Consider the following 14,973-nt stretch of genomic DNA (forward strand, 5'->3'; position numbering starts at 1 on the left):
AACTCATTCAGTTTAAAAAGGAGTATCGCTGTGTAGATTTTTCTAGCTATATTGTATTTTTGGTAGATGTTTGTGACCCATCATTAAACAGTGGTAATAAAATATTAAAATTACCTTTGCCATCATGGCATGATGAATTGTGATTCAGTTTCTGGCCAAACTTACTTAAAAAAAAAATTAATTTCCTTTATTTTACGTAATGGCTTTACGTGCAACAAATCCTCACCACTCAACTACTTGGTCTTTGTCACTTCACCTGCACCATCTGAATGAAATGAGAACAATGTTTTGATAGTAGCCAATGAAACTGTCAAATATCTGTTTTAAATAAACTGGAAATACGCATGAATAATTTTTATGGCAGTTTCTTCTTGCTGTCTTAAAGTAGTTATTGAATCTAGATTTGTTTTTGAAATAAAAACAAAATATAGGAAAGTAAAATATTTTGAAAAATTGTCAGGCAGCATCTGAACAAGAGAAACAGGATGACACTTTCAGGCAATGAGTCTGCATCAGAACTGCTTTTTTTTATAGAATGCTTTTTAATTTAGTCTTTAAGTGGCCTGGTTGATGGCTTATGTTTGGCCTCAAAAATGACTGTATGTCCATTAAACCAGTATCAGTGGCTCAAAGAAGGGAATCTTATGGGTGGCACAGCTAGTAGAGCTGGTGTCTCACAGCTCCACCTTGGGTTCAATCCTGCCTGTGTGAAGTTTGCATGTTCTCCCTGTGACTGTTTCCTCCCACATCCCAAATTTACACCTCCCACTGTAAATTGCCCCGGTGTGCAGTTGAGTGGTCGAATCTGGGGTTTGTTGAGGGGACTGTGGGAAGAATAAAATGGGATTGGTGTAAATGGGTGCTTCATGGTCAACATGAACTTGGTAAACAGGAGGTTTTCTTGCTGTATGACTCTTTGATCTCTACGATCCTTTCATAGGATGATAACTCAAATACTATTTGGACAGATGCTGAAAGCTATTTTCCAAAGTTAGCTGGTTTAAATGTAATATCTGATAATATAGTTGAAATTATTTGGATTGGAAATGTCATGCTTCAAAATTTTCTTTGGTTCATAATATTGTGTATGATCACCCTAATAGAATCTTGATGGCACTACATTTTGGCTTCAGGATATTTGTCCCATCTTTTCTTGCATGAGGAAGGTTCAAAATGATCCAAAACAATTGACCTAATTGTAGGAAAGATGGTTTATTATAGATAATTGCATAAATAAACCTGAGAACTCTCTCTTGGTTTAGCAAGGAGTTTCTTGTAGTTTGTGAAAACTTCCTCTGTGCTGGTGACTTAGAGATGAGCTATGAGTCATTGAAGGTAGAAAAGGAGCTTTGACTTATTCTGCTGGAGCAGATTATAGAATTATTCACACACACATAATTTTGCTAATCATATTGTTGTCCTACAACCTTTTGCCTGAGATTGTATTTATGGAGTGAGAAATTGAGGTGAAATTTGGATTTACTAAAGCTATGAACACTGATATGTTAATGTTTTGAAATAATGGTGGGTCACAAATACATAGGTAAGAAGTTAATTTACTTTTTGTTGAACTGATTTTTCTTGAATATCCACATAGGTGGTTTTGGAGGGTTTGGCACAACTACGACAGCTGCTCCTGCTTTCAGTTTCTCAACACCTGCCAATTCTGGGGTAACAGGTAAAAAAACAAAATGGTAAACACTTGCCAGAGAGTATTAGAACAACACCTACGTGCACATAACACTTTGTTCTTTTGCCGAATCTAGTGTGGTAGGAGTTTAAAGGTGGAGTGGAACAGCAGTGAATGCTGTTGTGTAGTGGGATAAATTGGAAGCCATTGAATCAGCAAATTTCTGTAGAAGGAAATAAATAATAGTAACATGGATAGAAAATTGGCTTGAATGCAGAGAGTAGGGGTAAATAGTTATCTTCTAGACTGGAATATGGTGACCAATGGTGTTTCATGTGGCCAAGGGCCATGATCAATGATCAGAACTGGATGCAGATTCCAATTATGGCCTAACCAATGTGCAGAGTATGAAAGCAGGGAAGTTATGTTGAGCTACTAGTTGGGCCACAATTGGGATACTGCATCCATTTCTGGTCACCAGATGTTAGGAAGGATGAAGGAGTCCTGGAGAAGGAGCAGTAAAGACTTAATACAGTTGATCCAGGGATGAGAATCTTTACCTGCTAGGTTAGACTGGAGAAGCTGGGATTCTCTGAGATGAGCAGATTTGATAGAAGGAGGCTGTTCCCCATAGTGGGTAGTTCAAAGACACAGTGTGACAGATATATAAACTTTTGGGTAAAAGATACAAGGGGATGTGAAGGGGGGGGAAACTTTTTTTTATTCAGCAGGTAGTTTTGATCTGAAGCTCACTGCCTGTAAGGTGGTGAAAACAATCTATCTGGGCTTTTAAGAGGAATCGGAAAGCAGTGGAAGAAAAATAATTTGCAGAGTCTTGGGGAAAGAGCAGTGATATGAGACTGACAGGACTGCTATACCAAGAACCTGCACCGACTTGAAGGGGTTAATATCTGCTTCTGGTGCCATATTCATTTTGTGTTTCAAGTTGCCAGTTTTTGCCATAGGATACCATTTTATGCTTTCAGGAAATTGCAGGGTTCATATGGTAGATAATCCCATAGATAATTTTACAGTGCAGGAATTGAAACAAAACAATAAAAGCACAGTGTAGCAGTAAAATAATTGGAACTGAGCTTTCAAATTGTTATCTAAATCGTGTTAGAGTTCTAGAGATGTACAATGAGGAAATGGGCCCACTGCATCCTCACTGACCAGTGAGTGCCCATACCCTTTGAGGCAATTCAAGTGTTCATCTAGAGACTACTTAAATGCTGTCAGCAACCCTGCTTTAACCACTCTCTTGGGCAGTGCATTCCAGATACTTGCCACTCTTTGAGTGAAAAAGACCCCCTCATATCTCCTCTCAGTCTCTTCCCCCTTATCCTAAATCTATGTCCTTTTGTTTTGTCTGCCTCTGATGTGGGGAAAAGCTTCCTGCAGTCTACCCTATCCATACCCCACATCATTTTTATATGCCACAATCGTATCCCCTATTAACCTCCTCAGCTCCAGGGAGAACAGAGCAAGCTTCTCCAGTCTCTCCTCATAACTGAAATGCAAAGAAATGCTCCATTCCCAGGCAACATTGTGGTGAATCTTCTCTGTACCCTGTCTGGCACTGTCACATCCTTCCTGTAGTGCAGCACCAAGAACTACACGCAGTACGCCAGTTGAGACCTAACCGAAGTTTTATAAAGTTGGAGCATAACCTCCCTGCTTTTGTATTCAATGTCCTGACTAATGAAGCCAGAATCCCATATGCCTTCCTAACTATGTATCTACTTGCACTGCCACCTTCAAGGATCTCTGGACTTGTACTCCAAGATCCCTCTGTCCACCAACGCTCCCAAATTCATGGTGTATGTCCTGGCCTCATTTGTACTTCCAAGATGCATCACCTCTCATTTATCTGGATTGAACTCCATATGCCATTTATCAGCCCATTTCACCAATACATTGATATCACTGTAGCCTAAGAAAACTCTCCAGGCTATCCATGACTCCACCAGTCTTTGTGTCATCTGTGAACTTGCTGATCATGCCTCCTACATTCACATCCAAATCATTCACATCTATTACAAACAGCAAAGGTCCTAGCACTAATCCCTGAGAAATGCCACTAGCAATAGGTATCAAATCACTAAAATAATCTTCTACCATCTACCTCTACCATTGAGCAATATTCACTGGCATTAATAAAGATAGTTTTGAATATAAGGTGTCTACATAAATCCTACATATATTGAGTATAATTTAGATTTTCGGATCCTCTGGAATCTGTTTCCATTTCTGCAACCCATAATTTGAGTTTGTTTTTACTGTTCTCACTTAGATAACAGCAAAATATAAAATTCAGAACCAACCTTAAATTCTCAGTCAGGTTAGTGCTTGAGATTTGTCTTCAGATTAATTTTGGTAGATATGGACCTAACTTGTACTGTAAAGAGAATGGAGAAAAAGGTAAACAAAAATATTTTATTGATTGAAATTTTGGTATGCAGATATTATTCAATTTACAAATGGGTTACGTTCTATTAAACAAGAATTTGTATATTGAAAACACTTTTGATGCATTCTAGGGATGAGGAATCTTGGTCAATAAAACCTTAATGCTTAAAGATACATAATGGAAATATTGAAATGTCTTGTCAATTAAATATTAAACTAGGGTAATAGAAGTAAACATGTACTCTTTCAGGGTCCTCACCAAGTGAAACATAAAAGATTCTGAAGAGTTTTAACATGGTCAACACCATGTTAAAACATACTCTTATGGGAGAATCTAGAACTGAGGGCCACTGTTTCAAAATGATGGCCTGCATGTGAGATGAGGTCAGTACCCTTGTTGAACACTATAATAGCTACTCATTAAGGCACAGGGCTGTTGTTCATAAAGCAGCCAATAGACCTCTAGTCCTGATCCACATCCAGCTGGTCCTGTTTTTTAAAAAAAAATTCCACTGGTCTAACTCAAGAGTCATATTTAGAGCAAGATCTGAGTAGGACTGTACACTGAGTTAGCTGTGCGCTTCTTCTGGGAACCCTTCCATTCTACTGGGAATACACACAACATACCTGTGTGGCCATTTCCAAGGTTCCAATCTACAGTGGCATGCAAAAGTTTGGGCACCCCTGGTCAAAATTTCTGTTAGTGTGAATAGCTAAGTGAGTGAAAGATGATCTGATTTCCAAAAGGCATAAAGTTAAAGATGACACATTTCTTTAATACTTTAAACAAGATCACTTTTTTATTTCCATCGTTTACAGTTTCAAAATAACAAAAAAGGAGAAGGGCCCAAAGCAAAAGTTTGGGCACCCTGCATGGTCAGTACTTAGTAACGCCCCCTTTGGCAAGTATCACAGCTTGTAAACGCTTTCTGTAGCCAGCTATGAGTCTTTCAATTCTTGTTTGGGGGATTTTCGCCCATTCTTCCTTGCAAAAGGCTTCCAGTTCTGTGAGATTCTTGGGTCGTCTTGCTCTTTTGAGGTCTATCCACAGATTTTCGATGATGTTTAGATCGGGGGACTGTGAGGGCCATGGCAAAACCTTCAGCTTGTGCTTCTTGAGGTAGTCCATTGTGGATTTTGAGGTGTGTTTAGGATCATTATCCTGTTGTAGAAGCCATCCTCTTTTCATCTTCAGCTTTTTTACAAACAGTGTGATGTTTGCTTCCAGAATTTGCTGGTATTTAATTGAATTCATTTTTCCCTCGACCAGTGAAATGTTCCCCGTGCCACTGGCTGCAACACAAGCCCAAAGCATGATTGATCCACCCCCGTGCTTAACAGTTGGAAAGGTGTTCTTTTCATGAACTTCTGCACCCTTTTTTCTTTTGCATACCTTTGCTCATTGCAGCCAAAAAGTTCTATTTTAACTTCATCGGTCCACAGGACTTATTTCCACAATGCATCAGACTTGTTTAGAAGTTCCTTTGCAAACTTTTGATGCTGAATTTTGTGGTGAGGATGCAGGAAAGGTTTCCTTCTGATGACTCTTCCACGAAGGTCATGTTTGTGCAGGTGGCGCTGCACAGCAGAACAGTGCACCATCACTCCAGAGTCTGCTAAATCTTCCTGAAGGTCTTTTGCAGTCAAACGGGGGTTTTGATTTGCCTTTCTAACAATCCTACGAGCAGTTCTCTTGGAAAGTTTTCTTGGTCTTCCAGACCTCAACTTGACCTCCACCGTTCCTGTTAACTGCCATTTCTTAATGACATTATGAACTGAGGAAACGGCTACCTGAAAACGCTTTGCTATCTTCTTATAGCCTTCTCCTGCTTTGTGGGCATCATTTATCTTAATTTTCAAAGTGTTAGGAAGCTGCTTAGAGGAACCCATGGCTGCTGATTGTTGGGACAAGGTTTGAGGAGTCAGGGTATTTATGAAGCTTTGAAATTTGCATCACCTGGCCTTTCCTAATGATGGCTGTGAACAAGCCGTAGCCTTAACAAGCTAATGAAGATCTGAGACCTTGGTAAAAGTTATCTGAGAGCTCAAATCTCCTGGGGTGCCCAAACTTTTGCATGGTGCTCCTTTCCTTTTTTCACTCTAAAATTGTACAAAACAAAAATAATACAGTAATCTTGCTTAAAATATTGAAAAGAATGTTTCATCTTTAACTTTATGGCTTTTGGAGATCAGTTCATCTTCTACTCACTTAACTATTCACAGTAACAGAAATTTTGACCATGGGTGCCCAAACTTTTGCAAGCCACTTTAGGTGCAAGCCCTTTGTCCACTTCTCCCCTTCTGAGATGACCAGGAAAACACTCAGAAGGTAAATTGATCTGATGCTGCCCATTTACCAAGACCATTTCTTCAGGATTGACCTGAACCATAACCCAGTTAATTCCATTACTCTGCCTTACCCTGGCTGCTCTCCCCAAGGATAATGTTCATCTTTGTTTATTTTAAGTCCAAGCGATGCATACTTGAAGGGGTGTAGCAGTTAAATTATTCATCATCAGGACTGACTTGTAGGCATCAGGCAATTTGGCCTCTGCTCTCACTCTAAAGTCTGCTCATTAGTGGACTGTTATTCAGCTGACGGGCCTCACTTGGTTATATTTGTTTTTGTTAACTTGTGACCAGAGTGGCTGCTGTTCCCTCACCCATGCCGTTGCCTCTGTTATCCTGCCAAGTATTATGTTTGGTCCCTTCCTTTGTCCCATGTTATACCTCAGCAACGTGATGTGAAATCAGAACATCAATTTTCACTTGTTCTTATTTCTTTACTTATGAGGCACAAGGAGGCCATTCAGCCCATCAAGTTTATCCCAGCTCATGGTAGAACAATCCCATCAGTCTCATTTGCCCCACTTATTTCCCTATAATTCTGCAATTTATTCTGCAAATGTCCATTAGCTCCCCTCATTGCTTCGTGCCTACACTAAGGGTAATATATAATGGCCAGTTAACCTACCAGCACTCCTTTGAGAGGAAACAGGTAGAGGGAGAATGTGCAAACTCCACACAGAGATCAAGATTCAACAGCTGTGTCACTGTACCACTTCCATAGACTTTCATGATGGCCTTCTTCACTTTACCACTGCCTTTCACAGTACAGTTCCTCATGAGCAAAAATTTACTTCAACTAAATATTGGGAATCCAAAGATAATTGCCTTTGATCCTGATTATAAACTCCTTTTTCCAAGTGGCTGTTCCTCTCCCTGACATAAATCTGACACTGAATAATATTTGATAATGGAATAAATTTTGGATCATTTATTTGCACCACCTACTTCCAAGCCAACTTTGTGCAAGCCTGCCTTTGCGTCTGATGCTGAAACCCTCAGCTGTGCCCTTGACTGCTCTGCTTTCCTGGCCAACTGCCCTAATTTTTTTAAATGCAAAGTCATCAAAAACTCCACTGTCCACATCCTAATTGGGACAAGGTCCTGTTTGCTCTTAAGCTAGCCTCCCTCTAGCAATTCTTCCTAATTTTAGAACACTCTGTGTTTTTAAATCTCCAGCATGACTTTGCCCCCTCTGTCTCCTTTGGTTTCAGAGTTTTTTCAAAGCTCAGTACTTTTCCAATTCAGGCCTCTTGATCAGCACTGATTTTAATATTTCCATCATTGACAACTGTGCCTTCAGCTGCAAAAGTCTGAAGTTTTAGAATTCCAATCCTGAAGATTTCTCTTTCTCATTCTCCCCCTCCCTGTTTAAGATGTTCAAAGGGATAGGTTTTAAGAAGCGAGCTTTTATTCTTCTGTCCTCATATCTCCTAATGTGATTGGTGCCAAGTTTTGTCTGATGGTAGTGCTGACACCTTGATGTTTTGTCATGAAAAAGGCGCTAGATAAATATGTTCTTGGTGATATGGACCCATTACGCCAGTATCCCACTTAGAACAATTCATTATAGCACTTTTGATCCTGGAATTCAGATATGCGTAGGTATGTACACCCCTGTACTTTTTATTTAAAAAAAAAAGTGGGACATCAGCTTGGGCTGCACACTGCTGTGTTAGGAACATGGCACGGACCTCAGTCCTCCCACTGGCATTCCTGCAGCAATGAAATGGTGATCACAATGCATTGTGGCATGGTGTGGAGTGAACCACCTGGGTAATATGCAAAGGCTGCCTGTGAAGGCTCATATTGGGTAGACTGGGGCCAGCAGTGCAGCCACCTGGCATTTGGGAATGGGGGGTGTACTGCGACCAGCACACTGATTGCAGGCCATTGTTGGGGGCTGGCTGTGGATGCTCTGAGTGTTGACAGACCACCCAACCTCTAGTACCACCTCCTGTTGAATGTGATGGACACTCCTGCCTCCTCTCTCTGTCGCACAGCTCAATCCAGCCCTTTCAGGTAGCCATTACACGTTGTTCCACACCACAAAAAGCAATGAGGTCACTTTAACCATTTCATTGGAGCAGGAGCTCCAGCCTTCAACTATGTTCCTGTAGGTGCTGACGACTTTTAGCATTACTTCCATTAGTGCTCTCACTCCTGGGAACACGTCCTAATTGCTAAGTGAGGTACCAGTGTATCAGGATTTTTAAGGTATACAAGGCATCTTGCTACTTTTGATTTCTACCCACTCCCTGATTCTCTGATAGGATATAATTCTATTAGAAATACCCAGCCAATGAAACTTGGCTAGATTTTTCATTGTTATTCCAGTGACAGTGGAGCAGCTGACTACATGATTGGTCCAGAGCAGGGCTGGTGGGATTGCAGTTATAGTAATACTGACCAACTTTTTTTTTCTCTGCTTAACGACATCTGGATGCAGCTTCCAATTTTACCCTGGCAGAGATCAAGGTCTTTATATAAATTCATAAATATCTAATGAAAGTGTAACTTTACAATATGGGGGAATCTTGTCACCAAGTACTTAGGTACATGAGAGTCAAGCTGTTGGAACTTTAATCAGCAATCTCTGGATTTTTTTCTCAAAGTGCCCTCTGGGTATCACTTTAACAATAAGATTACTTGGTGTGCTATTAAATCAGCACCCTTGGTATTTGAGTTGGCAGAACTTTGCTCGGGTTGACAATGGGGAGAGTTGTAATTCACCTCAGCTACATGCGAGACAGTTGGCCACATTCATATTCCATCAATGAATAAATAATAAAATGGTGAGAGGAATTGTTTGGAAGGAGAAAACAATTCAGTCAGTTAGTACTGAAATACTAAGGGAACAGGCTGCATAATTCAGACCCAACGTATATAACCATTGAATTACTCTGCATAATCAAAATAAAGTTAGTTTTAGTGACTATTATTAATTCAGGTCTTAGTTTGATCTCAGTATTTCTGACAAGTCAGTTCTTTAACGTAAACAAAAGCTGTAAGTTAAAAACATTAAAATCCGTAGAAAGATGAGGAAATGTTGATAATCTTAATAGCAGTTTGATAGTACAGTAGGCTCAGATGGCAAAACTTCCCCAGTTTGTATGGGCCTTGTACTCAAGTGTTAACTTGAATCAGCTGATGGTATATTTGCCATTTTTGGTCGGAAGATCATGGGTTTAAGTCCCACCGTAGGCCAAATTTTATTCCTGGTTCCGAGGCTGCACTGTGAAAATGTAGGAGGGAGGAATACATTGCATGTTACTGCAAAGTACGTCCGAGCGTATTGGCTGCCTGTTGTACTTACCTTTCCACGTACCCATTCCATTGAAAACAATATAACTAAATGCGTGGAGTTAAATACAACTACTTGCATTCTTTTAGTTGTGACAAGTTAAGATGATTTTTCTTCCCATTGTCTTTTGCATAGATACTGCTGAAGTTTGTCTCGTGCAACAACTCCTCAAGTGAAGCTACTTGTTTGGAATGTGTGTTTTATTGGCATCTGAAGGAAACAATATCCTATTGAACTTGGCTATTATTTTTTTGCTTTTATTTTAAATAAAAACTAATAATTATTTCATAAATCATTGCTATACTAGTTTTTCCAAATTTCCTTTAATTTGTATACATAAAATGCTTAATATTTTGCCAATAGATTTAATCTGAGCTACAGTAAATCTTGGATTAACCCCAAGAAAGCTTGTCATGTGTTGTATGATTATATAATACCTTTTGGTTTTCCTTGTTTCCCAGGCCTTTTCCAGAATACACAGAATAAGGGCTTTGGATTTGGTGGTGGATTTGGCACAGGTACCAGCACAGGTTTGGCACCTGGTTTGGTAGCTGGCTCCACATTTGGAGGATTTGGTGGTTTCGGTGCTCAACAGCAAAGTAAGTTCATGGGGAGGCAATTAAATTGTAGTTTAAACAAAACTAAATTAAACTTCAAATATGGTATTGGCAGTTAATAACAAGTGTTCAAAACCAATTGTCAAGAAGTAATGGCATTGATAAAGGACATAATTTTAAAGTCTGCTGTATGTCAGCAAAAACCTTGCAGGGGTAAAAATTTATATTTGGGTAGCTATCAAAATCCATGTATACGCTAAAGAGGAATTGTTATCAATTACTACAGTAAGTGTAACGTAATTTGGTTTTTCTCCACATGTTATTCAGCTCATTGGATTTTCTTCCTTTCACTCCAACACCACCTGTCCCAGAGAGGAAATGTTGTTGTTGTTGTTGTTGTATATTTACAGCTGGAGGTCTTTTTGGACAGACGTTACAGCCTCAAGCCCAGACAGTTCAACTGATCAACACAGCCAGTGCTCTTTCTGCACCCACTCTGTTGGGGGATGAACGAGATGCTATATTGGCCAGGTGGAACCAACTTCAGGCTTTCTGGGGCACAGGAAAAGGCTACTTCCACAACAACTTGGCTCCTGTTGAGTTCACTCAAGAAAATCATTTTTGTCGATTTAAGGTAAGGCAATTTCAAAACTTTGTATTTATCATATATTCTTTAAAACTGAAGTTCATAATTTGTGAAGGTGTTCATGTTGTGGAGATGAATGAAGGAGAAAGCACATTTGTAAATACCTTTTACTCTTGGTGCAACAAAACATAGATGTGGATTTGTGTCAGTCCTAATCGTGCCATTACCATAAGGAGGCCCTAGTTGTATCCTCAAAAGAGGTGAGCACTGGTTAATAAAAATTATTTTGTACATTGGATGAGTAGAAAGAAATAAACATTTGCATCATTAGTTGGTTGAGGGTACTGTTTGGATGCGCAGGTACCAAGGAAGTACTTGTTTGACTGACGTGTTGTATCCATTGTTACAAAGGTGACCTTTGATACAATGGTACGTATTTATCCTATACGTTATCCTCTGTTATACATTTGCTGCCACTGAGCTGGAGACATTTGCAGAATAACGGACTATATATTTATGATGGAAATGAGGTGAACCAACAAAGAGAAAACAATCTTCTTTGTGTGAACCACTAATATTATGGAATTCATAGACTGTGTACTGTGTCAGTGTGGGAGTTACTGGAGTGAAGATTTAAAAAAACTTATTTAATCTTCCAACAGTGCATAGTGGTTGCTTGTGTGCCTTTGAGCAATTATTTTTTTCTAGCTGTACTAAAGAAAAGGGATGATAGGTCTGGAGGGGAGAATGTTATTCCCTTTTTGAAGGAGTTGGCTGAAACTAAGACCTCTCCCTTCAGGGATTCCACCCGTGAGAATCAAGACTGTGAGACTATTTTATTCCAGTTTGGAGGGTGCTTCAAAACTGAACTGATTTTCACTCGATATCCCTACAGATGTGCCCTTCCCAGCAAGGTGGATCGGAAGTGGGAATTGTGGCTTGTTGCTTTGTTACTAGTCCAGGATTGCTAGAGGAATTTGTCACCCTGATTGATATTAGCTAGCTTAACACAGACCAAAAGTCAACATTGGACTGTGCCTGCCAAGGCTAAAAGAAATCATCTATCAAATAATATTTTTATAAAGCTAAATTAATTTTATTTTATCAAACTTTGCACCATTAATTTTCTGGATGGCTTCAAAACCGAGCTTCAGTGGTTTTCCTGTTTTTAGTCCAGTCTGGAAACTGAGCACCATGCTTAATGCCAGCAGACCACCAGATCAGGCTATTCTATCAAGTGAGGTCTGTCATTCAAATCTGGTGATAATAGGCTTGCAGATTTAGTTAGATTCATTGTGACAAGTTGTAGTGGACGACTAATGAAAACTATCTGGTGAACAGGAATTGATATTTGATGATTATTACTTTTGCGTGGTTGATACTGTGAAGCAGATGTTCTCTGAACTACAGTCCATGCTGTTATAGTCTTTTCTGTTCTCCAAGATTGAGTTTGTGAAAACATAGATAAACGTAAGTTTACCTTAGTACTCTAGTATTTTTCATCTCCCTGCAGACTGTTGGTTTCAGCTGCATACCCAGTAATAAGGATGAGGATGGTCTGGTAGCTTTGGCTTTTAACAAGAAAGAAGCAGACATTCGAAACCAACAACAGTTGCTTGTGGAAACTTTACACAAGATCCTTGGAGGTTTGCAACAAATCATGGTCAATGTTGAAGGAATCCGAGCACTGCCAGATGACCAGTAAGTGCACTTCATGAGTTTGTCAGAGTTACTTTCTGTAATCTTTGTTTAAGGTGAATGGAAATTGGTAATGAGAAGGACATGATCCACTTGCTTTTATCGTTGAGCTTTTTGACGACACATGAAAAGCATCTAGAAGCAGCTCAGTATTTTGTTCAGCATTAAACTTTATCAAATTAATTACAACACAGGTAAAGGCAGAATAATGGAGACACAAGAGACTGCATATGCTGGAATCTGGAGCAAATAGTGCTGGAGGAACTCAGTGAGCTGAGCAGCATCTGCGGGGGAAAGGAACTGTCGACTTTTCAGGCCGAGACCCTGCATCGGGTCTGAGAATGGAGAGGGAATCATCTTTCTATTGGCTATCTCCCCTCTCCACTCTCAGACCTGATGCAGGGTCTCGACCTAAAATGTCGACAATTCCTTTCCCCCACAGCTGTTGCTTGACCTGCTAAGTTCCTCCAGCACTTGGTTTTCTTTTTGCTGAAGGTAGAGGGATACTTTCTGTTCAGCATTGCATTCTACCAAGAGAGAGAGAGCACAAGTAGAATTAGAGTAATACATTGCTCCAATGATTTACTTAACAAAAGCAAAATTCTACAGGCGCTGCAAGTCTCAAATAAAAACAGAAAATGGCAAATGGGTACCATCTTTGGAGTGAGAGAGAGTTGTCCTTACTTTCTCCTAGGAGCAGTATTTCTTATGATATTACTGAAGTTCTTCTACCATCACCACCCCCCCCCCCCCCACCAACATTTTCCACAGCAGCCTTTCATTTGGCCACATGGAGATTGCTGATTATGTTTGCCCGTCCATGCATCTATTCAGAATTAATTTGTACTTGTCTGTCTTGTTTCAAATGGAATTCTTATTGCTATATAAAGAAAATTATTGCCCCACCCTCTTAGGCTGAATTCGGACCTGTGCTTCAAAAATGAAAGAGTAGGGTCTGTAGAACACACAATGAATGTCATCTGTTCCTTGTCACATTATGCTTTAAGTTACAATAGTAATTAATTTATCTGTATAAATTGAATATTTAGTTTAAAAGTTAACAAAAAAGTATCAGGGATTATCGGTCTATTGCAATTTAAAAATAGAAAAGCTGCAAAAGCTCAGGAGGTCCAGCAGCATCTGTAGAAGGTGAATCAGTTAACATTTTGGGTCGAAAACCAATTGTCATTACCCTGGACATAAACCATTGAATCAGGTCAAAATGTTTCTACCATTTTCTGCTTGTATTTCATATTTCAGCATGTACAGTTTTTCGATTTTTCAAGCTATCACAATTCCTTAGTTTACCCTCACATCGTCAGGCTTTTGTTTACCACTTTTCATACTTCTGCAAGGAATACGTTATTATATGTATGGCCACAGTGATAATTCTGGATCTAATCATCGAATATTTCTACAAAGTATAGTAAATAGTTTGAAATACAGCCAATCTGAAACTGCCAAAGATAACACCCTATTGATGTTTAAAATTCAAAGACGTTCCAAACGTTTCCCATTCTGGTCTTAATAACTATAAATGAGAAAGGGGTATACAAAAAGCATTCGACATCGTCATTTGATTGCTCTTTTCTGGGGAATGGCTGTTCAATTTCATCGATCAACTTTGTAACTAAAGGACTTACTTGAGACTTGCATGCCTTCCTTTCTTAATTCACATGTGACTCCAAGTTGGTAATAACGTGAGGTACTGAGCCAATTGTGCCTGTATGTTTAGATGGTGTTTCATAGTTTGGGAGCTTCTCCATTTTTGACAACTATAATTAATGACCTCAATTCAGTAAAGACATTAGATTAAAATAATTGTCTGCACAAGACATGTGGGAGATACTTCTAGTTTGGATAACTGATCAATCCAGACATGTGTTTGTAACTGAAGGCAAAAACTAAATCTTAAAACAATTTTTTGCTCTCTGGCATTCAGGACGGAAATGGTGATTTACGTCGTTGAGCGCTTTCCAAATGGAAACTCCAGAAGAGTTTCAGCAACCAATCTTTTTAATTCGCTGGAGCAGAGTAATGTGAAGAATCAACTGATGCAGTTAGGAGTGGTTGTTGCCCTGCCCAGGACAGAACTTTCTCCAGCCCAAATAAAACAGCTGCTGCAGAACCCTCCTACTGGTACGTAGTGCAACTTTAGTGTTCTATTGAATAATTACCCACCCATGGAAGTGAATAGATAATGTGGCTCAATAGCCCCTTGTGTACAATTTGGAACAAGATAAAACCAAAGGGCTAGAACTTGTTGGAAATTGCCTGCAGTTCCTTGCTGGGCTCCTGGCTCTTGTATGTGTGATAGTATTATGATCATAAGGACCTTCTGCTCCACAGGCCTTGCCCGTCAGAATCGAGATGTTGCAGTTCTGTGGAAGCTTTCTGACTGCACGTGGGTACTGGACTCGGAGGCCAGTGGCAGGGCGCAAAA

At 39.6% G+C, this 14,973-nt stretch overlaps 1 protein-coding gene across 4 annotated transcripts in view; it reads left to right on the forward strand.

Annotated features, from left to right (window-relative positions):
* nup54 (nucleoporin 54) overlaps positions 1-14,973 on the forward strand; it is a 49,517-nt gene that overhangs the window by 28,436 nt on the left and 6,108 nt on the right. For 3 of the 4 annotated variants that reach the window (XM_052038275.1, XM_052038282.1, XM_052038290.1), the window contains 5 exons: positions 1,598-1,678; positions 10,151-10,288; positions 10,657-10,880; positions 12,346-12,533; positions 14,473-14,669. In XM_052038275.1, the coding sequence (XP_051894235.1) occupies positions 1,598-1,678; positions 10,151-10,288; positions 10,657-10,880; positions 12,346-12,533; positions 14,473-14,669 (828 nt within the window). The remainder of the gene's footprint in view (positions 1-1,597; positions 1,679-10,150; positions 10,289-10,656; positions 10,881-12,345; positions 12,534-14,472; positions 14,670-14,973) is intronic. The other variant, XM_052038297.1, reaches the window with a different exon arrangement.

This window comes from Pristis pectinata, chromosome 2, assembly GCF_009764475.1.
Source record: "Pristis pectinata isolate sPriPec2 chromosome 2, sPriPec2.1.pri, whole genome shotgun sequence".
Taxonomy (NCBI): Eukaryota; Metazoa; Chordata; class Chondrichthyes; order Rhinopristiformes; family Pristidae; genus Pristis; species Pristis pectinata.